General features: G+C 48.5%; 1 protein-coding gene across 3 annotated transcripts; it reads left to right on the top strand.

Annotated features, from left to right (window-relative positions):
- Positions 1-8,062: 8,062 nt before the first annotated feature.
- Positions 8,063-20,518, top strand: ACKR3 (atypical chemokine receptor 3). 3 transcript variants are annotated; one of them, XM_029224482.1, is made up of 3 exons: positions 8,066-8,141; positions 9,236-9,278; positions 18,399-20,518. In XM_029224482.1, the coding sequence occupies exon 3, from the start codon at positions 18,425-18,427 to the stop codon at positions 19,511-19,513; it is 1,089 nt and encodes a 362-aa protein (XP_029080315.1). In that variant the 5' UTR covers positions 8,066-8,141; positions 9,236-9,278; positions 18,399-18,424; the 3' UTR covers positions 19,514-20,518. The 3 variants fall into 3 exon arrangements, with proteins under 3 accessions (XP_029080314.1, XP_029080315.1, XP_029080316.1); XM_029224481.1 differs by lacking the exon at positions 9,236-9,278 and having other exon boundaries at positions 8,063-8,141; XM_029224483.1 differs by lacking the exons at positions 8,066-8,141; positions 9,236-9,278 and adding an exon at positions 8,171-8,733.
- Positions 20,519-22,555: the final 2,037 nt, after the last annotated feature.

Genomic DNA, 22,555 nt, shown 5'->3' with positions numbered 1-22,555 from the left:
AAACTCGAATGGGCTCTGGAGACTTAGAGGCAGGACTGTCTTGATGTTACTTTTCTGAATTTGGTGGCGGCCCTGGGTTAAAGAAGGAGAGTATCCTTGTTTGTGAGAAATGCACATTAAGTATTTAGGGGGTGATAGGGCATCATGTCAGCAGCTCAGTCTCAAATGGTTCAGGGAAAGAAGAGTCTTTTTTCTCTACTTGAAATTTTTCTGTAAGTTTATAATTATTTAAAAATAAAAAGGAAAGAGGAAGGAAGGGAAGAAGGAAAGAAGGAGGGAGAAAGGAAGGAAGGGTCTCCCATTCTAATTTGACCTCATATGGTGTTTTAAGATCTGTAGAGGCATTTTCAAACATACGTGGAAATGAAAATATATAACTGACCTCATATGGTGTTTTAAGATCTGTAGAGGCATTTTCAAACATACGTGGAAATGAAAATATATAACCCTATTAGCATATATAAAATTTGTAATCTTAAAACTCATATCAGCTGAAATAATTTTATTAGCTATACTCAGATATTTCTTCTTTGATTGTTTTCAGGTTTAGATATTTTTGAGCTGAAATTGTTTTTAGGCTTTGAAGCTAAAATCTTTATATTGAAGTTTGTGGAAAGTGAAATCACAATACTTTAGAATGTTGCCAAAGTTTCAGAAAAAACGAGACTTAGGTTTGACCTGATGTGCTTGGTATCTCATTAGGTCTTTCATGCTTTGATATACTCTCCTGGCAGAAGTTTCCTGGTCTCACTCAGAGATAAGAAAACATTCTTTTCTGTGTCAAACTTTACAGTGAAGTAAACGTAGAGAAAGCGATGCCTCACTCAGAATTTTCTATTCAAGTTATTGTTTTTTCTTCTCTTAAACTTTAAAAGCTAAGAATGAAATTTTTCAAATATGGAGAACAACAAGTAATATAAAGTATTCCAATGTGCCCACCAATAAGATCTTACAAATGAGAGTATTTTGCCTAAAGAAATAAAAACATTATAGAGACAGTGTATGTGCTCCTGCTTCCCACTCCATCCTATTTCTCTTTCTCTCCTCAGAGATAACCATTGTCTTCAGGTTGGTGTATATCCTTTCTTCCATCTAAGTAGGCTTTTACTATAGTTCCCTAAACAATATATACTTTTCTTTGAGTGCTTTAAAATTTTATATAAATAATATCACTTTATATACATTCCACAGTTTGCATTTTTTATTGAGGTAAAATTTAATGAAAATCACAGATCTTAAGCATACAGTTTGATGAGATTTGATAAATATATACACTCATGTAACCACTAGCCCAATCAAGATACAGAACATGGCCATTCACCCCGGAAAATTCCCTTCCAGTCAGTCCTCACCCCAATAGACAACTATTTGATTTCTACCATGATACAGTAAATATCATTGTTCTTAAACTTTGCTAATTGCTATGGGACCTTTGCTGAATACCAGTTGATTGTACATGTGTGTCTATTTTTGGACTGTTTAGTTCCCTTGATCTATTTGTCTATCATGCCAATAGCTCACTAGACTGATCACCATAGCTTTATATTAAGTCATGAAATCACAAAATATGAGTCCTCCAACATTCTTTTATTTCAAGATAGTTTTAGATATGGTTAGGTTTTTTCAATTTCCATAAAAATGTAAAAATCAACCTGCCAATTTCTACCAAAGAATTATCTGGGATTTGGGTTAGGACTACATTGAATCTACACACCAATTTGGGAAGAATTCACGTATTGACAGTATTGAGTCTCCCAATCCATGAACATGGTATACCTCTCATTTAATTTCTCTCACTGCTGCTTTTGTTGTTTTCAGTGTAGAGGTCTCACAAATCTTTTGTTAAATTTGTTCCTATGCAGTAAATGTTTTTTGATGCTACTGTAAAGAAAATTTTCAATTTTATTTTCTAATTGTTTGCTGCTGATGTATAGAAATACGATTGACTTTTCTATACTGACTTTGTATTCTGTGGCCTTTCTAAATTCATTGATTAGTTCTTGAATTTGTTTTGTAGATTAATCAGGATTTTCTATGTAAATAATCACATCAACTACCAATAAAAGAAGTTTTACATCTTGTTTTCCAATCCATTGCCTTTCTTTCTTTTTTTTTTTTTCCTTATTGGCACTAGCTAGGACCATCAGTACAATGTTGAAAGGAGAGAGTAAAAGTAGATATCTTTGCCTTGTTCTCAATTTTAGATGTAAAGTGTTCACTTTTTCACCATTAAGTATGATGTTAACTCTTAAGTATTCACACATGCCCTATATCAAGTTTATACATGTCCTGTATCAAACTGAGGAATTAAATCAAATCATTTTATTTTCAGATTGCTGAAAATTGTTATCACAAATTGATTTTGAATGTTTTCAAATACTTAATTTTATTAATATAGTAAATTAAATTATATTGATTTTCAAATGTTAAACCAGCCTTGCATTTCAAGGATAAACCCCACTTAGTCATGATAACTATATTGTTGTATTTGATTAGATTTTTAAAGGATTTCATGTCTATGTTCATGAGGGATACTGGTCTGTAATATCCTTTTCTGCTAATGTCAGGTTATTTCTAATTTGGGGTTCTTATAAATAGTCCTGTTATAAGCATTCTGGTATATTTTTTGCTGCAATATTGCACCTTCAAGTTGGGTATATACCTTACAATGTACTTTCTGAGTCAGAGGGTATGTGTATGTTTAATTTTAGTAAATCCTGCCTAATTGGTTGTGGCAATTTGCACCTCCACCATCAGGGCACAGTGTGTCAATGGAAGTGTGGGTTGTGAGCTATTTGCTACTAGTCTGCAAAGAGGTAGGTCCAGAAATCGAGAATGAGCATTTAGATACTTTTATAGAAATGAGCCATTTCTGTGGCATACAAATCCACAGTCAGCAGCCTTGTGTGACAGTGAAGACCGACACTGCAGATGTCACACTTGCATGATGAGGCCCAGGTAGCAGGAGTTCCATACTAGTCTTTCTCAGTGGCACAATATTTTGGTCTGAAATGCACTGGAAATTGAAAAAGAAGAAAGAATTGCTGGTCCTTCATCACATACAGTTTAAGTAACATTAGTGTGTGAGAATTCTGGTGGTTCCACACCTTTGCTAACGTTCAGTCATTTTCATTTTATTCTTTCCGGTGGGTGTCCAGTTGTCTGGCCCTGTGATTTTAATTTGTATTTTTCCAGTGACTAAGGAAGTCGTACACTTTTCATATGTGTATTGGTCATCTGTAGATCCTTTGGTGTGAAGTACCTATTCAAGTCTTCTGCCCACTTTCAAGGTTCATTATTTTTTTTATTGACGTAGAGTTGATTTACAATATCGTGTTAGTTTCCGGTGTATAGCACAGCAATTCATAAGTATATGTGTATATATAGATAGATAGATAGATACACACATATATATTATTTTTCAGATTCTTTTCCCTTATAGGTTATTACAAGATCTTGAGTATAGTTCCGTGTGCTATACAGTGGTCCATGCTGGTTATCTATTTTATATATAGTAGTGTGTATATGTTAATCTCAACCTCCTAATTCAAGGTTTATGTTTTAAGTTTCCCCAAAGCACTTAACCTGGGCTCTTTCCTAAATACCCCCCCCCCCCCCCCCCCCCCCCGCCCCCCCCCCCCATTTCTACGAGGCAGAAGGTGAGCAAAATATGGGACTGGTGAACACCTGATTTAAAAGTGAGATTTTTCCAAGTTTATGCAGGTAATATTTATGAGCACCTACTACGGGCCAAGCACTGAGTGTGATCGCAGGCATCCTGCCTTGAAACAAAACAGCCACATTCTTGCCCTGCGGCAATTTACACTCTAGTGGGGAGAAGACAAACAAGGAACTGACGACTTTGGATGGTGATTAACTGTTATGAAGAAAACAGGATAATGACAGAGTAACTGGGATGGGAGGATTCTTTGGCTAGAGTGGTGCAAGTTTCTCTAAAGCAATTTTATTCAAGCCTGAAACAGGATAGTGAGAAGGCAGCCATATAACCGTTATTGGAAAGAGCATTCCAAGAACAGAAAATGTCAGGTGCGAAGGGCCCGGCATAGAAACAAGTTGGTCCGAGTCTTGATTAGAGAGTACTCTCTTATTTGGGTCAAATTGATACAATAGACGCCACAGATGCTCACTGCGGTGGACCCTGGCGGTGCTGCGCTCAGCTCCCCCTGACCCCTTTCTAGTTCTGTGCACCCCTCCCCAACACTTGATGTGGGTTTACTGCCCAGGCTTGAGACTGGGTGAGTCTCTGAGAGACTGACCTTGGGTTACTGGAGTAGCTTTGCCCACACAGGTTGAGAATGGGGAGTATCTGGGGGTTACATTACCCTATCCATCAGCCAGTAACCCTAATCCACTGGTTGAAGGATATAGGAGCACAAAATCCAGCTCCCTTGCCTGGAGTTGGGACAAATTAGGGTGTAACTTAGGCTTCAGAGAGACATGAGGGGTCAGGCTGCAGCTGAGGCTTAGCTGGAAATTGCACCTCTGGTTGTCTTTTCCCCTATCCGTGCCAGGTTCTTCTGGGAGCACATCCTTTATACAACAGTTGCCCTGAATTCTCATCCGAGAGTCTGTTTTTAGGGAACCAACTTAACACACCCTGATATATGTCTCACAATGGTTTTTCTGTTTTAAGAGTATGTCTTTCTGCGGTACCAGGTAACAGCATGTGCTGTGAAGCTGGGCAAACCCAGGTTTGAATCCCACTTCTATTCACTGACAGTTTGCCCACTCTCTCTGGGCCTTAGTTTTCTCAGTTAGAAAAGCGGGACAGAACCAGAGACATTTTAGGTTAATGGCTGCTGCTGTGAAGATTAACTGAAAGAATGCAGCCCTTAGCACAGAGCCCGGCAAAAGTTCCACACTCAGAGCTATTATTGTGCAAACTTGCCAAACTTTATGAAAGAGCTCATAAAATGTGGCAAGACTTGGGTTGTATATCTTCAAAAATGCTCTGTGTCACCAGAATTTGGCCACGGCCAGGGGAGGAGGAAGAGGGAGAGAACTAGCCTTCCTGACACCTGCGAGGTGCCTCTAACCTTTTCATTTAACCCCGAGAGGCACCTGCCGAGAACAGAACGTTCTATTATAATTATTTTAAAGATCCGAACCTAAGATTCCAAAGAGGTTGGTTGCCTAAGGAGATAACAATGTATAATTCAGGTTCCAAATCAGGCCTGTCTGGATGGAGCCCAGGCTGGGACCCCCATCCCCTTGTGGGCAGGGCTCTGTCCTTCCTTCCAGATCCTTCCCCCACAGAAGGCGTCGGTATCTGTTATTCTGGGGGGATGTCCAGTCCTGGCTGAGATGACTTCCGCCGGGCCAAGATGTCCACTGGCTGGCTCTAGGAATGCGTAACCCCTTGTGTGATGCTCTGAGGGTGCACGGAACGCCCGCCCTTGGGCCGATGATACAGGTAATCTGGGACCACATTTGCAGTTGTCAGAGTCCACGCTGTCTCCAGCCTAACTGTGCTCCCCTGGAGCCCTCAGCCCGCCAGCCGCAACTCTGGCCCTCCAGGATCCCTCTGAAAGTGAGGTGGGGTTTCAAGGCAGGAGGATGATGGTGCCACATCTGCAGGCAAATCAGAGCCCAGAGGCGACAGCCTGCTCTGCGGAGTCTAAAATCCCAGGTGCAGATTATAGACAGGGAAGGATGGGGTGGGGGGCTTGGCTGAAAACCCCTTCACCGCCCCCGCTGCACTATGTAGTCAGGGCGAGCAAAACAGGTCCAGGAACTATGAATTCTGGGTCAGCCGGGACAGCTCTAGGGACAGCGATCCATTCCTGCCTTCTCAGTTTCCCACTGCGGGGGAACCAAACTCATTCCTCTGAGACTAACCCTCCCTTCCAAATGCAATCCTTCCACCAGCTGGGGCAGGCTTCCAAACGTTCCAAGAGACATTTTAGGTCCTGGGGTGATGGAATCTTCCTCCCTTACAGAACATTGGCTTACTTACCCTCTCAATTCCCCCAGGACTGGGTTCTCCGTCAGGGGTGGGGAGACCCAGGCAGAACTCAGACGCGGGAGGGCTGCGGGCCTCGTCCCAGGGGGCACCCATGCACACAGCTCTCACCCAGACTGTGCCCGCGCGGCTCCTGTACCCCTCGCCGTCCTCCTGGTGCTGCGACCGGCGCCCCAGCTCTGCCACCGGGGAGCGCGGGTCCTACAGCGTCTGAACTGAAGCGTGTTCTTTTTTTTAACACCTACTTTGCGTTTTCCTTCCTCCACTTCAGCAACTGCGTCCTGTCGCGGGTTTCTCGGCAAAGCTTGCTTTCTTTTCAACGTAGCACACTTAATTGAGAGCAGATTCAAACCCATCCTGCGCTTCGGTCTTGCCCCCAAACCTGCCAAAGGAGAATCGCATTAAGGGACAGATCACGTTCATAGAAATAGAAAGTCAGCCTGGGTGTCAGTGTCATGGAGGAGATCTCTGCTCTGGCCACCACAGGAACATTTCCATCAGGCTCAGACACAGGGTCACCTGCTGGTAGAAAACAAGACCGAGAAAGTCGCGAGGGTTTTCGTACAGTCTCCCCAAATCCTGCGTGCGTGCAGAGCCAGCTGCCTGTGGTTTTGCTTTACAGCAGCTTTCACTGTGGGAGCTCGGAGATGGGGCTTTGGGTGCCCAGGCAACAGGACAGGAAGAAGATCCATGCCAGTTCTTAAGGACAGCGCCCAGATGGGCAGGGACAGGGTGGGCAGACCCCTGTGAGAGCCCTCGGAACAGGTGTGCTCTTAGCTCCCATTTTGCAGTGACTTCCACTGTGCTCTGTGAAGTTTCATCTAAACAAAATATTTCTTTTGTTAAGGGCTTTCTGCATACCCAGGCCTTCTGGCCGCGTGAGAGTTTGACCTCCCAATCCTCCAGACGGAGCGTTTGGCTGTCTGCTGGTATTTTTAGTAGAAGTATAAAAAGAACCTCAAAAAGTTTCAGCTGGGGTGAGAGCGGGAACACCGGGTGCCAGCGCACAGGGAGTTGAGCCACAGAACTAACGCCATGAGAAGCAGAAGGCAAAACAAAAGCCACAACCCTGCACGTTACTGAGGGGAAAAGCTCAGCACGGCTTTAAAAGTGAAAGCTTAAGTCATCCTGATTTATGTAAATAGGGCAGTAGAGGTGATTATTATATGGAACACATTTTTAGGTCCAATTCCCCCACGGATGGAACTCCAGCTACCCACTTCTAGATAAGAATGTAGATTTCAATAATAAAAATAAAGAAATATTTGCTAAATTCACCTCCGTAAAGGACATTATCAAAAGACATGTGTGATGCCTCTAATGTGTGCCTGGCACTGGGTGTGCTTCAGAACATCATTTTCATTAGATTTTCAAGGTTTTTGCACCTAAAGTCCTTTACAAATAAAAGTATTTAAATAAAATCTACTAAAATCTATTACAAGGCTCTTTCCCTCACTTTGGTTGTATATGCTGTGGTACGCATTCATTGCTCCCATACCAAAATTGTTACTTCTGTTTTGGAGGAATTAACAAAGACAACCCAGGCTTAATAAATCAACACCGAAGTTCAGAAGTTCAGAGCAATTTGTCTTGGGAACAAAGTCTTCCCTGGAGCTAAGAGGCATTCAAAGGAATTCTTGGTGTTAATGGGATTATTAAAGATATACCTGAGACCAGATAAATATTTGATGATTTTGCAAAGCACTAGGGTTTCTTTGCCCGTTTTTTTTTTTTCTTCTGCTGACACATCTCCCCCCGGGGTCTGGACCTTGCAGCTTCATTAAACTTTGCAAATGAAGGCAGGCTGGGGTTTCCCAAGAGTGTGCTGGTGTGGGAGAGCTTGGCCGGAAATGACAGATCGGGGTTTACAAGAGGGGTGTGTGTGCGTGGGTGCAAGTGTGTGCGTGCATGCAAGCATGTGTGTGTGTGTGTGTGTGTGTGCGCGCGCGCGCGCAGAGAAGGGGTGGCTGGAGGAGGGAGGGAGGAGATGCGGGTTACAAAGCTGCCATCTAGAGGCCGCCTCCCTGCAGTGTATATAACGCAAGTCTGCAGCCCGAGAGCTCACACTTCCTGCAAAGTGCTCAACCCTAAGGCAGTGAGCGCAGGAGCTGGGAAGGCGAGCCCTGAGCCCTAAGCCGGAGCGGAGTCCAGCCAGGAGGTAAGGAAACTGTGCTGGGTTAGCAGCCTTGCTTAGAAAGGAAGGGAGGATGGCGGGCAGGGGCTCTGCTCTTAAGCTAATGGTCTTTTTCAGAGCTCTTCTTTCTTATAAGCTGTGATGGGTGTTGGAGCGTCTGCAGGTCTGGTTTCTGAAAGCACAGGCTGCGTGTTGCAGGGCTGCATTGCAGAGTGTGGCTGTTAACTGGGGGCTTCACCTTGGCTGCAGAAAGTAAAAAAGGGCAGTTTTCTGAAGTGGAAGGCACTCTGTGTGTGTGTGTGTGTGTGTGTGTGTGTGTGTGTGTGTTCGTTGGATTGAGGAATCTGGGGTTTATTTGCAAGCAGAGAACTTCACAAGAAGGCACACTGTCCATTCAGCTTGCTCAAAGTTGGCATTGGGATCAGCTTGGCACCGCTGCCTACCTGTTTTGCTTCTGGTATATCCACTGGGAAATAGAATTGGCAGTGAATGTGTAATTCCAGAAAGATGTACCATTTATGAAGAGGCATCCTTGAGCAAAGAAGAAAACTGGGCTGAGAATCTCTTTGGGTCCAGAGTGGTTTGAATTCACTGCTTTGGAGGATTACCAGAGCCTGTAAGTCCGGAAGCTATAAGGGTGAATGTTAAATACAGCTCGGTGGTCTTGTCTCTTGACTGCATCCCTCCTGATCTAATTTGAGTATCTATTGTTCGCTCAGAAGGTGTTAAATCCAACTTCAGCTGGAAAAAAAAAGACACACACACAAGAGTGTAGAATTTTGCAATTTAATTATATTCCTAAAGTAAAACATGAATTTTGTTAGCCCGCATAAACGTTTGAGGGGTGACAGAAAGTAAAAACTTTGCAGTGAGGTCAGGGTTGGGTGGTTAGCCAAGACTTGTAAGTTCCAGGGAGAATGAGAAGTTGTAAAAGTCAGACTGGCTGTCTCCTTTTTTCTTTCTTTTTCTTTCTTTCTTTCTTTTCTTCCTTCCTTCCTTCCTTTCTTCCTTTCTCTCTCTCTCTCTTCCTTCCTTCTGTCTGTCCTTCCTTCTTTCTTCTTTCCTTCCTTCTTTTCTCTCAATTCACTTGCTCACACCAGGATAAATACGTTTTCCAGATGTAGAAGAGGCCTCCCTGAAATGGTTTACAGCCCTTTGAAGGTATTTGATGCCCTGACATCCCCTGAAACTTCATTCTGCAAAATCTCAATGTGGTAACTTTTTCTTTTCTTTTTAAATGTGCCGATGCTGCCTTTGTGTCCCTTTATTTATTCCAGGGAAATGCAGAGATCAAATAGGCTTGCCTAGAAAGGAAAGTGGAGGCTGCTGGTGTCTGTGCTTAACTTCCCATAGATTTTAAATGGATAAACTGCTTGCCCTTCTTTCATCAGCCCTCGAGTTTCCCCAGATGCAGAGCCTTTTTCTGAAGCGGAGTTGCACATGGGAGCTCTAGCTTGGAAACAATTTGCTCTTTTTTCCCCAGTCTCTGCAATAAACACTCCAGTGTGCACACAACTGCGGAGCCTGATGCCACAGCCTCCTGGAAACCGGGGTGGGGGAGGAGGGGTGTACGGGATTCGAGTGGAAAAGCAAAAGAAAATTGAGAAATGCCTGTATTTTGCCGCCCATCTGAGTTTTTTAAAGGGGTGTACATTGCAATCGTAGTTTTAAAAAAAGTTCCAGAGAGTACAGTCCAGGCAGCATGACGATGCTTAACTGAGTCAGGACTTCGGAAGTGAGGTTATCCCATATTAACAGCAAGTCTTGAGAGACTGGAGAAGGTATTATGTTTTCTAATCAGGTCCAGAACAGGCAAAGTATAGGCTTTCTGGATGGAAAAAAAAAACAAAAACCCAAACAAAAAAACCTACTTAATCAGGAACAGTGGCTTTTTGTGTGATCACTCCAGGCAGAGAGGCTCCCGTTTTCCAGGAGACACAAGGGAAGTTGGTCACTCAAACCTGAGACTGAAAGAGAGTCATTCTGTGAGCCCCAAGAGTGACTCAGGACTTGAGATGGTCCTCAGTGATTTTGCAGAACACGAATGGAATTGGGGGCTAGAAAGTATTTGTACTTTTCGTACAGGCAACCAAGGAGCTTGGTTTTACTCAGGAGCAAAAACATTATTAGAAGGGCTTGCAATCGAATTGCATGTGTGTAGGTGGACATTTGTGTGTCATGTCAAGTGTTTTTAAAGTCCAGGAAATTGTAGCTCTGGGACACGTATGTCTTATTAAAGTAAAAGCAAGCAAGCAGAAAAAAAGAAAGAAAGGAAAAAAGGGGGAGTCCTCTGATTTTGAATCCTTAATGGTTTTCTGTAGGGAATCTTTGATACTTTGGTTACATAAGAATCTACTAGCTTAGAACTGGAAAAAAACAAACGTTGCTTGGTTCTTCAAGTGATGAGAGAATTACATATTTTTGTAGTGAAAATTTTGCTGAGCCCCAAGTAGGTTTGGAAGCTGACCCCCTTTTTTTTTTGTTCCAAGCATTTAAAGGTGGAGGGGCTGAGACCACCTCAGGTGGCCTCGGACCGCTCTAGGTCAAGGGACGGATAAAGGTGCAGGGGGCCGCATGGGGACCGCATGGTGAGGGCCCTGCCAGCCAGGTGGCTAGCATCTTCCAGTTCTCTTATTGTAACAGAAATCTTCGTCGGGTCTTCCCTTAATTTTGTCTAAGATTGCGTCCTGTTCTCCTGGGGACCCTGTTGTGTGTAGCCGGAGGTGAGTGGCTGTCCTGGGCTGGCTGACCTCCCACTACCTCATCCTGATACTAAGCTGGGTGGGAATTAGGGCTCTGGTTACACCCATCAACCCAGACAGCAGCCTTTGTGCCGTGGGAATCTCTGGGTCCGGCACTGCTTCCCTGTTGGGCTGCTAAGCACAATAGAGCAGATCAGGTTTCTGGATGTGGGGTTCGTTTTATCTCCCCCAATACTTACAGTGGACAAGGCTGCCCTGTGTGTCAGTGTGTAGTGTTTCTGAGGACTCTGGAAATAGGTGGCCCATATCTGAATTAGGGTTTGGATTTTTCTTTCTCTCTCTCTCTCTATTATTTTTTCAAGTTCTCAAGTGATTCAGAGCAATTCTTTACTTGTGTAAAATAAGCAGTCAGGACAGCATTGTTCTGTCTGCGCGACACGGGGTGGGGGACACGCCGCCCCCATTCTGCTCTCAGCCCCAGCAGGTGGCCTCCCAGGCTTGGGCTGAAGCGTTCCTGGACTTTCCCGTAGATTTAATGCAGGATTGGTAAGTGAAACAAACGCCAATGACGTGCGGTTTCCTAATGGCCTTTACAGATGATACGGGCCCTCTTTACACAGACTGCACTGGACTGAGTAGTAGAAGGGGCAGGGCTTTCCCAGGAGACCAGAGGCTGAGCGCCACTGGAGAGTCCCTGGGGAGTGGGGAGAGTGACGAGAGCTGGTACGAGCCACACCCCTGAGATTGTTCGTCCTGCTGCCTGTCTGACCTCAGTTGCCAGGTGCCCAGCAGCAAGATTGGCCGAGCTGGGTCATCCTGTTGGGACAACACTGAGTTGCTCCATGAAATTCCACCCTGGGAGGACACAAGTCCCAATTGCAGAAGACCAGTCAACAAGGCCACCTGCAGGCAGAGGTCCTGGAGGGCCCAGAGGGCCCCTTGGCGTCCGAGCTGGTGCCCCGGGTGGCCTGGCCTGTGTTCGCCTCTCTGCATGGCATCCTGGTGTTTGCCTCCAGTCTGACCTGCACCCAGCCTCCAGTGCAAGCCTTCTCCGTGGTTTGTGTCACCTCTTTCCTCCTTTTCTGCCCCAAAGCCAGTCCCTTGCTCAAGGCCTTGGTGGCTCCTGCGTGGACAGGCCCCGCCTGACTGTTTCAGCCAGATTCGGTGACCCTCCTCATGGCATATCACTGAGCATCCCACCACCCCCTCTCTCCTTGGGGGTCCCCATCAGCCACTGGTGTGGAAATCCCTCACCACTGTGCTCAAGGGCTGTCCAGCACCGCCCTCCTGCCTTCCTGAACCTCTCGGTTACTTGGTGAGTTCCTGGGGGCAGGCGGGTGTGATGATTTCAGTTTGTTATGCCCCAGAGCAGTGCCCCTCACAGAAGGGGCTCCACAAACATCTGGGGACATAGAAACCAGTGATGTTTATCTTAGCTCTGTAAGGATTTCAGAAAAGTCTCTTCTGGGCCTCCATTTCCATTGATAACCTCAGATTTCTGGTCTTGGGGGAGCTCAATTCACTGTCGATTCATTGACTATGAATTCATTGAACACCTGCTTTGTCCAGGTGCCATTGCTGGCTGCTCTGTACACAGAGCGTAAGACGTCATGGGGTGGGAGCTTGAGGATGAGGGGAGACACACCAATAGCCCAGTGACACAGACTGGAGATGCGCGGCCGGGCTGGGAGAAGGCGGGAGAAACAGAGGGGATATTTGGGATGGAATTTATTTGGGGCAGGAGGGGCTCAGGGGTTGGTCGGGAAGGGTCTTCCGGGATTGTGATGGGAAATTGCAAGCATACTGAAGGCAGTTTTGGGGAACGCTGGCCAGACACCTGAACACGTGGCAGACTGTGTCCTGGAGGGAGTGACTTTTGGCCAGTGAAAGGACATATTCCTTGCAGGCCAAACTGCCACCCCATGGGGACCCTGAACTTGGAGATTCTCATTCTGGCTTTGCCCCCAGCTGGCCTGGTGAGCGCAGGGCAACCATTTGGAGGCAGCTGAATGTGTCAGGCCGCTTGAAGTGGTTGCCAAGGATACTCGATTGATGAGCGATAAGCCTGAGAAATGAGTGGTGCATCTCCCTTCCACCATTTGGGGATGCGAGTGGCAGATGAGCTCCTTTATAGACCCCAGGCCGGTGGGGGAGGCAGAATGGATGGACGCTGGCCCTCCATCCTCAGGCTGTAGGAAAATCCACTTCCTGTCCTGGCAGAAGTGCGATGCTCTCCAGAAGCAGGTGCTGGGCATGGAATCTATGGGAAGTGATCCCTGGAGGGGGGTTCGGTGAGATAAAGCAGCACGTGTTGGGGAAAAGGGAATGAAAAGTGATGATTACTCCTTTGTTCTCAGTGGGATCTCCCTGGTCTAGAAAAAAATGGACCATGAACCTTTATTGTTCTGGGAAACATTCCTCCCTCTAATTCACATTTACAGAATTCTTGCTAGCAAGTTTCAAATCATACGGAAGTGTATAGAGTAGAAACTACAGTTCCCCCTTTGTCCCCTCATCCCACACTCCCAGCCCAAAGTTATACTTACTACAGATCTTTTTCCCATTCCTTTACACCCATATATTTATCTATAAAAATACACATAATTTTGGTTTTTTTTTTTTTAACATACATGAGATTACGGTATAAGTGTAACTTTCCACGTTCGTAAAAGTAGGTTTCCTATTTCTTTGTACAGCTGCATTATATTCCAGACAGTGGTTTGCTGTCCTCCATGAGTAGACATTTATGTTGTCCCTAGTTTTTTGCTGGTTTATAAATAGTGCTTCAGTAAACATTTTTGCAGGTACATTTGGGGACCTGGGAATATATATTTTGAGAGGAGAACGTGTGAACTTGTAAAATTAAACAATGGTAAGAATCTTTTATTCCAAGCCCCGTTTTTTTCCTCCCATCAGGAATCTTTATGCAGATGTTATGACCTGTGTCAGAAGTGGTCTCTCATTCTCCTGTCCACCCCGGTGGGGGGCCTGGCCCACAGGGAGGCAGGCAGTGGGCAGGTGGGACTAACACCAAGAAGTCCCTCCTCAGCTCTGGCCCAAGCTGACAGGAACAGAACTGCTGGTTTATTCCAGCAGAGGGGGTCAGGTCCCAGTGGATGAGGGCATCTGCTCCAGGCCCTGGGGTCCGCAGCCCAGCCACACGGCTGGGAGGTGTCACTGTGTATACGAGGAGTGTCGGGCCTGCAGGTCCTTCCTGGTTGGCACAGGCAGTGGTGCCTCCATAGTGGATGGGGTGATCCCCACTCCCGCTTTTCCTGGAGATGAGACTCTGGTGCAGGATCTCAGGGGGTTTGAGTGGTCCCAGGGGCTCGGTGGAAAGCCTCCCTCACCCCCTCCTCCCTCAGGTTTGGCCAGGTCTTGGGGAACCAGGGGCCTGGGTCCATATTTCGTAGTTGCTGTGTCATGTGTTTGTTTGGGTCAGGAGCTCTGAGAGCATCACTTGTTAAAACCTAAGCCAGTGACTTAGGAAGATTCTCGTCTTCAGCGGGGCAGTGAGGGACGCACACCGTTAGCCCCAGACCTCTGGGACACGCGCTCAGACAGCCACGGACCACATGTGATGTAACATGGCAGATTGTCTTTATATCATAATATTCTCTTTTCTGGAAAGAGCCCTTGTTTGTTTCCAGAACAGAATGCATGTAAAATAACAAATGATCGAAGCTACGCTAATCGTTTGGCGTTCGTTCTTTTTTTTCCCCCTTTAGCTTCCCATTTAAATCGGGGAAGGACTGGATTACTGCACTGCTTGTTTAACCTCCTCTCTTGGTGCTTCTCTTCCTTCTCTGGACCACTGGAGCCTCGGCCGTGGGGTCGGGGTGGGTGGGTTCCCCAGCAGGAGGCTGGTGGTCAAGGCATGGGCCTCTGGCCTCATCTCCTGGGCTGATGGGTGATCAGTGATGGATGATCGGTGATTGATGATTGATCAGTGGGGCCAATTGGCTTTCTTTTTTTTTTTTGCGGTACGCGGGCCTCTCACTGCTGTGGCCTCTCCCGTTGCGGAGCACAGGCTCCGGACGCGCAGGCTCAGCGACCATGGCCCACGGGCCCAGCCGCTCCGCGGCATGTGGGATCTTCCCGGACCGGGGCATGAACCCGCGTCCCCTGCATCGGCAGGCGGACTCTCAACCACTGCGCCACCAGGGAAGCCTGGCCAATTGGCTTTCAAGCTCCAGCGAGGAGCCCCCCAGCCTCTGCTCTCCCCTCAGCCCTTTCTGGAAGATTCCCTCATGCTGTCCAGGAGCGAGGGGAAAGGACGGCTGCAGGGAGTGACGTGCCCGGTTCACGAGTAACATTTTGGGCTCAGAGGACCAGTGATCACAAAATCAGGTTTTCATCACCCAGAAGGCAGAAACCAAAGGACCGATTCAGGGTCCCTGAGCCCTTTCCCACCACGGCTCCGGCTCAGGGAACACCAAGGGCTGGCCCAGCCCCAGTGGTGTGAGTGCGAACGGTCTGTTGTGTGGGAGAAGTGGGGTCCTAGAGGGACACAGACGCCTGGCATTTCCCCGAGGTCCCCTGCGTGCGTGCGTCCCTCTGTCCACACTGAGCAGTGCCCCGCCACCTGGACCCTGCAGGGCACAAGAGTGGCCCAGCGAGCGGAATGACTCCTTGGGTTGAAGACAGAGGTGAGGACATGGCATCCAAGTCAGGCCAACAAAGGCTGGGGGTCCTTCCTTTTCCTCCAGCCCCTGTGAATGACCCAAACTCCAGGGTTTCTGGCTGTGTCCGCCGAGGCCTGCTAGGGCTGTGCCAGTGCGGGCAGACAAAGGAGCCCCAGCTAGGGGCCAGCCCACCTTTGTGGGGCTGTGGCGGGGCTGTGGCTCGTCCTCTAGCTGAGCTTCTCTGCTCTGCAGGGACTCGGGTCAGATGAGGTCACGGGGTGCAAGCGCTTATAAAACTAAGCCATGCTGCAAATGTGTTTCATTTTAAGGAAACAGGGGAGAAGTGTCACCACGCTAGAGCCAGGCAGGAGAGGAAAGCGCAAATCCTCTGTTGCCCTCATCTGGGGTCAGGGGTGCAGCGGGCACAGTCAGCTCCAGGCAGGTGAGCAGCCCGGGCAGCGGGAGGGGGCAGTAGTACCTTGAAGGCTTGGTCTGGGCGTGGCTGCCCACCCTGAGGCCCATCCAGTGGGTCGGGGGCCTGGCTTCTCAGAGGCGTCCTCTGTGTGTCCATGTCCTCTTGGGGTCCTGGAGCTGCATCTTGGGACAGGGCATTCCAAAGTCTCTTAACGCGAGCAGTTTATTTGTCCTAACTTGACCCAGCTGACTGCGTGGGCGCGCCACGGGTCAGGTCTTGCAACAAACTGGTGGTCCCAGGGCCCGAGGGTCCTCCTGGTGGGGTGACTGTGGACCACCAGGCTTCCCGGTTGCAGGGCCAGCGGTTCCAGCCGCCTCCTGGGAGGTCCAGCCATCTCCGTCAGCGGCAGGGGACACTGAGGTGTGGTCAGGTCACCTGGAGGGGAACCAGCGGCCGCTTACAACCCATGGAGGAGAAGGGACAGGAGCCTGAGGGCTGTCTCCCTAAATGGGATTCAAGAGCAGGTCCTCTGCCGTGAGTTTGGAGGCAGCCCTGGGAGGCAGCAGACGGCCTCACTTCTTGGGATTCTGTTCATGAAGCCTGGAGATGAGAGCATCAAACCGCGCTCTCTGCGTGGCTCCTGCGTCTCCCTCCAGGGCAGGACATTTCCCAGCAGCTGGGAAGAGTCAGGTTTGAACGTGGAGCAAAAGCTAAGTGAGCCTGTGCTTTCTAATAGGTAAAGAGAAGGGGAGGGGTGGGCCTGAAGTTGTGAGTGTCTGCTTGTGTTAGGTTCTGTCTCAGGCCCGTGAATTCTTAGGTAGCTCCGTGAGATGTGTGCTGGTGTCCTGAGAAAGCAGCGGCACACGACAGGTTAGCTAGTCTCAAATTAAACACTAATGAGTGAGGAACCTGAAGCCCAATCCAGGAAGGTCTGATCGCCAGATGGGTGCTTTCCCAGCTGGGCCTCTGCAGACCCTTAGCCCGGTCACCTGGGCACTGACCCAGGGACCATAGTCCTCATCCTCTGGGAGCTCTTACATGTGGCCTGGAGTCCACTTTAGTTTTTAAAAAAATTTATTAATTAATTTATTTTTGGCTGCGTTGGGTCTTCGTTGCTGCGCGCGGGCTTTCTCTAGTTGCGCCGAGCGGGGGCTACCCTTTGTTGCTGTGCGCAGGCTTCTCACTGCGGTGGCTTCTCTTGTTGCGGAGCACAAGCTCTAGGCTCGCGGACTTCAGTAGTTGCAGCACGTGGTCTCAGTAGTTGTGGCTCGTGGGCTCTAGAGCGCAGGCTCAGTAGTTGTAGCGCATGGGCTTAGTTGCTCTGCGGCATGTGGAATCTTCCCGGACCAGGGTCTCGAACCCATGTCCCCTGCATTGGCAGGTGGATTCTTAACCCACTGTGCCACCAGGGAAGTCCTGGAGTCCAGTTTAAATGAACTTGGCAAATAAGCTTGACTCGTGGTCAGTCATTACCTGCAACAGGTGAAAAGGAAGCACAAACTCCTTACTCTCGGTGACAACTCCGATCAGGGCACCCTCAGGTTGAATAGTTTCATTTTACATCTTCCTTCCCATAGTCATGCAGTGAGGCTGCCATCCCACGGCAGGTGGTGGAGGGATTTCAGGGCCCTTGGGTGGACCAGTCAGCAGAAGACAGCCCTGGGCAGCTCTCGAAGCTGGTGTTTGTGGGGGAATCATTTCCAGGCATGGTGGAGCCTCGGGCCTGGGTTCTCCATGGGTGTTAAAATGGTGACAGTTGAGAGTGTTGACCTCATGCCGGGTCAGCAGGGAAGACGAGAAAATTCAGCCCCTCCAGAGATGCAGCAGGTGGTGGTTTTTGTGCTTTGGGTCTTGACACCAGTTACTCTTGAAGCAGTTGGACGAATAGAAGATGGAAAACTAGGCAATGGCCCACACTTTGAGACAGCTGGTTGGTTGCGCTGAGTTGTGAACCACATGGCAAAGTCAGAGGCTGCAGGTTTGGGGTGCAGGGAAGCTGCAGGGCGTGCCACGCGCTGCCCGCATCTCCAGGGGCCTCCTGACTGCAAACCGCAGTGGACCTGAGAGAGGCGAGCAGGACACTTGTAATACACCAGTGCCAGGAACAGATCCACCCCGCTGCTCTTGGGATCATAGGTGAGATGGCTCTGCCATCCCCAGCAGAGAATGAGCGGGCCCGCAGCACTACTGGGCCTGAGGCTCAGGGCCTGATGTCCCTCTGGCCTCTGGACTGTGTCGGTTTCACACCCTGGGCACAGCCAGGCTGACGATGTCTTGAGAACACAACCCTGCAAAGACAGAGAAAGCAAACATTGTTTCTCTCTTTGAGAGAGATGGCTTTAGATTCACAGGGATTTAGAATCTGGGTGTGTTTTCTTTTGCAGATTCTGTTATGTTTGGTTTCTTTTCTCCTTTCTTCGCAAAGATACTAGGAAACCGCTGAGCACACAGGGGCACTGGGAAAGCGTTTTACAGATCTGGAGTGTTTGCTAATGGAGGCATTCTGGTCTTCCACCCTTTCGTTTGCTTTTGCACGTAGGCTGTTTGATCGCTGCCCGTGACACCATGGATCTGCACGTCTTTGACTACTCGGAACCGGGGAACTTCTCCGACATCAGCTGGCCGTGCAACAGCAGTGACTGCATCGTCGTGGACACTGTGCAGTGCGCCAACATGCCCAATAAGAACGTCCTGCTGTACACGCTCTCCTTCATCTACATCTTCATCTTCGTGATCGGCATGATCGCCAACTCCGTGGTGGTCTGGGTGAACATCCAGGCCAAGACCACGGGCTACGACACGCACTGCTACATCTTGAACCTGGCCATCGCCGACCTGTGGGTGGTGGTCACCATCCCGGTCTGGGTGGTCAGCCTCGTGCAGCATAACCAGTGGCCCATGGGCGAGCTCACGTGCAAGGTCACTCACCTCATCTTCTCCATCAACCTCTTTGGCAGCATCTTCTTCCTTACGTGCATGAGCGTGGACCGCTACCTCTCTGTCGCCTACTTCACCAACACCTCCAGCCGCAAGAAGAAGATGGCGCGCCGCACCGTGTGTGTCCTGGCGTGGCTCCTGGCCTTCTGCGTGTCCCTGCCAGACACCTACTACCTGAAGACTGTCACGTCCGCTTCGAACAATGAGACCTACTGCCGGTCCTTTTACCCTGAGCACAGCGTCAAGGAGTGGCTGATCAGCATGGAGCTGATCTCCGTGGTCCTGGGCTTTGCCCTCCCTTTCTCCATCATTGCCGTCTTCTATTTCCTGCTCGCCCGAGCCATCTCCTCCTCCAGCGACCAGGAAAAGCACAGCAGCCGGAAGATCATCTTCTCCTACGTGGTGGTCTTCCTCGTGTGCTGGCTCCCCTACCACGTCGTGGTACTGCTGGACATCTTCTCCATCCTCCACTACATCCCCTTCACCTGCCAGCTAGAGAACTTCCTCTTCACGGCTCTGCACGTCACGCAGTGCCTGTCCCTGGTGCATTGCTGCGTCAACCCTGTGCTCTACAGCTTCATCAACCGCAACTACAGGTACGAGCTGATGAAAGCCTTCATCTTCAAGTACTCGGCCAAAACGGGTCTCACCAAGCTCATCGATGCCTCCCGAGTGTCGGAGACCGAGTACTCGGCTTTGGAGCAAAACACCAAGTGATGCGCTCTGCACGGCCTCCGGGACGTGTGTGCTTGCTGCCAGCAGGGCACCGGGCTGCGTCATTTTCCACAGTAAAGCAAAGTGGCTTCAGGCTTGATGCCGCGGTTGCGTGAAAAGGGGAACGTGTGTCCCTGTGGCTCCTTTCTCTCTCTCTCTCGTGCCAATGCGGCTGTCTGTCGCGTGGCCGTGTGTCCCGACGGGGTGGCACCCACCATGCGGGGCTGTGCCGAGCAGTCCCCGCTGCTTGTCACACCAGCTGCGGGACAGGCTTGCCTGCACTTCTGTAAAATAGGACTTTTCTGTGCTCCCTGAAGGTTTTATATGGTGGTTTGTATTTAAATCTTAAGACTTTATTTTTCTCACTCTTGATGTACCTTCTAAATGTATTTGAAAGTTTAAATATATTTTAAATATTGTATGGGAGGTATAATGCTGACATATATGCAGTGTTGTAGTTGCGACATTAGTTTGACTTCCGTTTTGACTAAGGATGACATTAATTGTTAGCTGTTTTGAAAGTGTATATATATATATATATACACACACACACACACATACATATAAATATATATATAAATACATGCTGGTCTTGGCTGAAATGTTTTATTTACAATAGTTTTCTATCTGTGTGGTATTTTGACCCGGTCTGGGATATGCAACGAAAACTGCTCTATAATGCAGTTTGTGACATTAATATTATTGTAAAGTTACATTGAAAATAAAGAAAGCAACACTATTCCAGTCTGTAACACGGCGCACAAAACAAACCTTGTATTTCAGAGAGTTCTTTCCATTTGTAAGTTATTTTTTTTTAATAAAGATTTTTTTTTTTCCTAAAAAGGCGTTCGGGTCTAAGTTTTAAAAGCATGTTTGGCATTAGGTGGCATGTTTGACAATAATACAAATATTTACAGCATAGATGATCAACCGAATAAATGTGTTTAAAGAAAAGAGTACTACCATAAAGGCAAAGCCCAAGAGATTAACTTGGATGAAATGATATAAAAGGAGAAAAATTTGAGTGTGAGTGTTTTTTTTTTTTTTAAATTCATGCCCTGGGGCTGCCCTGGTGGCGCAGTGGTTGAGAGTCCGCCTGCCGATGCAGGGGACACGGGTTCGTGCCCTGGTCCGGGAAGATCCCACATGCCGCGGAGCGGCTGGGCCCGTGAGCCATGGCCGCTGAGCCTGTGCGTCTGGAGCCTGTGCTCCGCAACGGGAGAGGCCACAGCAGTGAGAGGCCCGCGTACCGCAAAAAAAAAAAAAAAAAAAAAAAATTCATGCCCTGTGTTTGAGGGAGGGGAGATGGTTGGTAGGTGCTCCTGTCAGCACAAAGTTGGTGCAGAAATGTCCCCACCTGCTGTGTCTGCCCAAAGGGTTTGGGCCCCAGAACTGATCCTCATATATGCCCCGTGTTCCCCCAGGCCATATGACATGGGCCTTGAACCTTCCCTGCCGAGGTTCTGTGGTTTAAGTTCTCTCTCTTTCTCTGGTCAAGACAGACTCTTCATTTAACAGTTAACCCATCCATGATGCTCTTCTTCCAGCCTTGCAGTGAGTAAATTCCTGGCCTGTGCATCACCAGGTAAACCCACTTTACTAGTAGTTTAAAGCGCGCTCTCAGAATGGCCGCTTCTGCTGTGCCCTCACCAACTCTACCTGGGCCACAGGAGCAGCGGGGGCTTCAGCAGCTGAGCCTGGGCAGGAGCTCAGAGAAGGACCTGGTGCCCCAACGCTGCCATGACCAGCTCCACCTCTGATGGGACCGATGAGCATAGAGAGCTATTTGCCAACATAAAGGTCGACCCGGACCAGGATCCAAGTCTCACCTGTGAATTTGGGGGCTGCTATTCTATAGGAAATCACCTCGTGCATTTCGGCTCCCCTGCCGGCCCACAGCGGATAGCCTCCTGCAGCCCCCAGGCCTCAGATCCAACCTCCTGCAGGAAGGGTCCCCCTTCTCAGAGGGCTTTATGCCTGGGAGTTTTGAAACCTGGGTTATAAATTACTTTAAATATCTACTTGATACACACATATGTTCTCAGGTCCATATATGCCTTGCCTTGTTCCAAATAGGATTCGGGTCAGATAATAATAATGTGGGTAGTGGGATAACGGCATAACCATAGGTGAGACACGAAGATCAAGGAGAAATAAGAGCAGAATGGCAAAGTGAAATCAGAGAAAATTATGACCCAAATACAGGTTCCTGAGAATAGAAAAGGGTTGCAAGTTTGCTCTGTGCTTTCTGGTGGCCTAAATTCAGACAGAAACATACTTAGCATGTAGTCAGTGTGAAGTGGGGCACTGATTGCACCCCAAGCTCAGCTCTACAATAGGCGTATCAGAAGCAATTCAACTGAATTTCTCTTTTGAGGCCCCATCTTGGGTCAGTTCAGAGATGCCCAACTGCCCCATCCCTGTCGGCATCTGCTGAGATGTCCTCTTGCCTGCTTGGTCCTCATGCAGGGCTCCTTCTGACAGCCCTGTTCAAGGGTCTCTTTCTGCCGTCCCATACCTCTCTGGACCACGGCGTACTCGGGTACTCGGGGGGCTGCCCCCGGCTCTTTTCTGCATTTCTGCCTTCTCTGAAGCCCAGGAGAATCACCAGCTGCTTCCTCCTGCACTGAGGTGCAGAGGGAGGGAGGCTGAACTGAATCTAGACGCATCATGTGGATTTTTCGTCTCCCCGCAGGGCTCAGCACACAGTGTCGCAGACCCCTACAGGACTCCGGGATGCAGGCTCCGTCTGTGGGATGCTCCAGTGACTAAGGTCTCTCTGGTCCTTCCAGAGATCCCCTTCTTTGCCCTGCCTGGGGCTTGAAGACTTGCTTATCCAGACTCAAAAGCCTTCCCTTTGATCTCTGGCTATAACATCCTTCTCGGGAGCAGCGGTACTGGATGGTGTCACTGCAGATGTGATGACAGAGGCCCAGGTCAAGGGTACAGAATATCCATGGGGGTATCATCAGTTAACATTTTAAACAATTTCTGCCCACCTCGCGGATGTGGACCTGGGGTGGGCAGAGGTCACGTGCCAGGTTT

The sequence above is a fragment of the Monodon monoceros genome, unplaced genomic scaffold, assembly GCF_005190385.1.
Source record: "Monodon monoceros isolate NGI ecotype Baffin Bay Population unplaced genomic scaffold, NGI_Narwhal_1 Super_Scaffold_16, whole genome shotgun sequence".
Lineage (NCBI taxonomy): Eukaryota > Metazoa > Chordata > Mammalia > Artiodactyla > Monodontidae > Monodon > Monodon monoceros.
The sequence above is the reverse complement of the archived record's forward strand: the minus strand, read 5'-3'. Positions and strand labels throughout refer to the sequence as shown.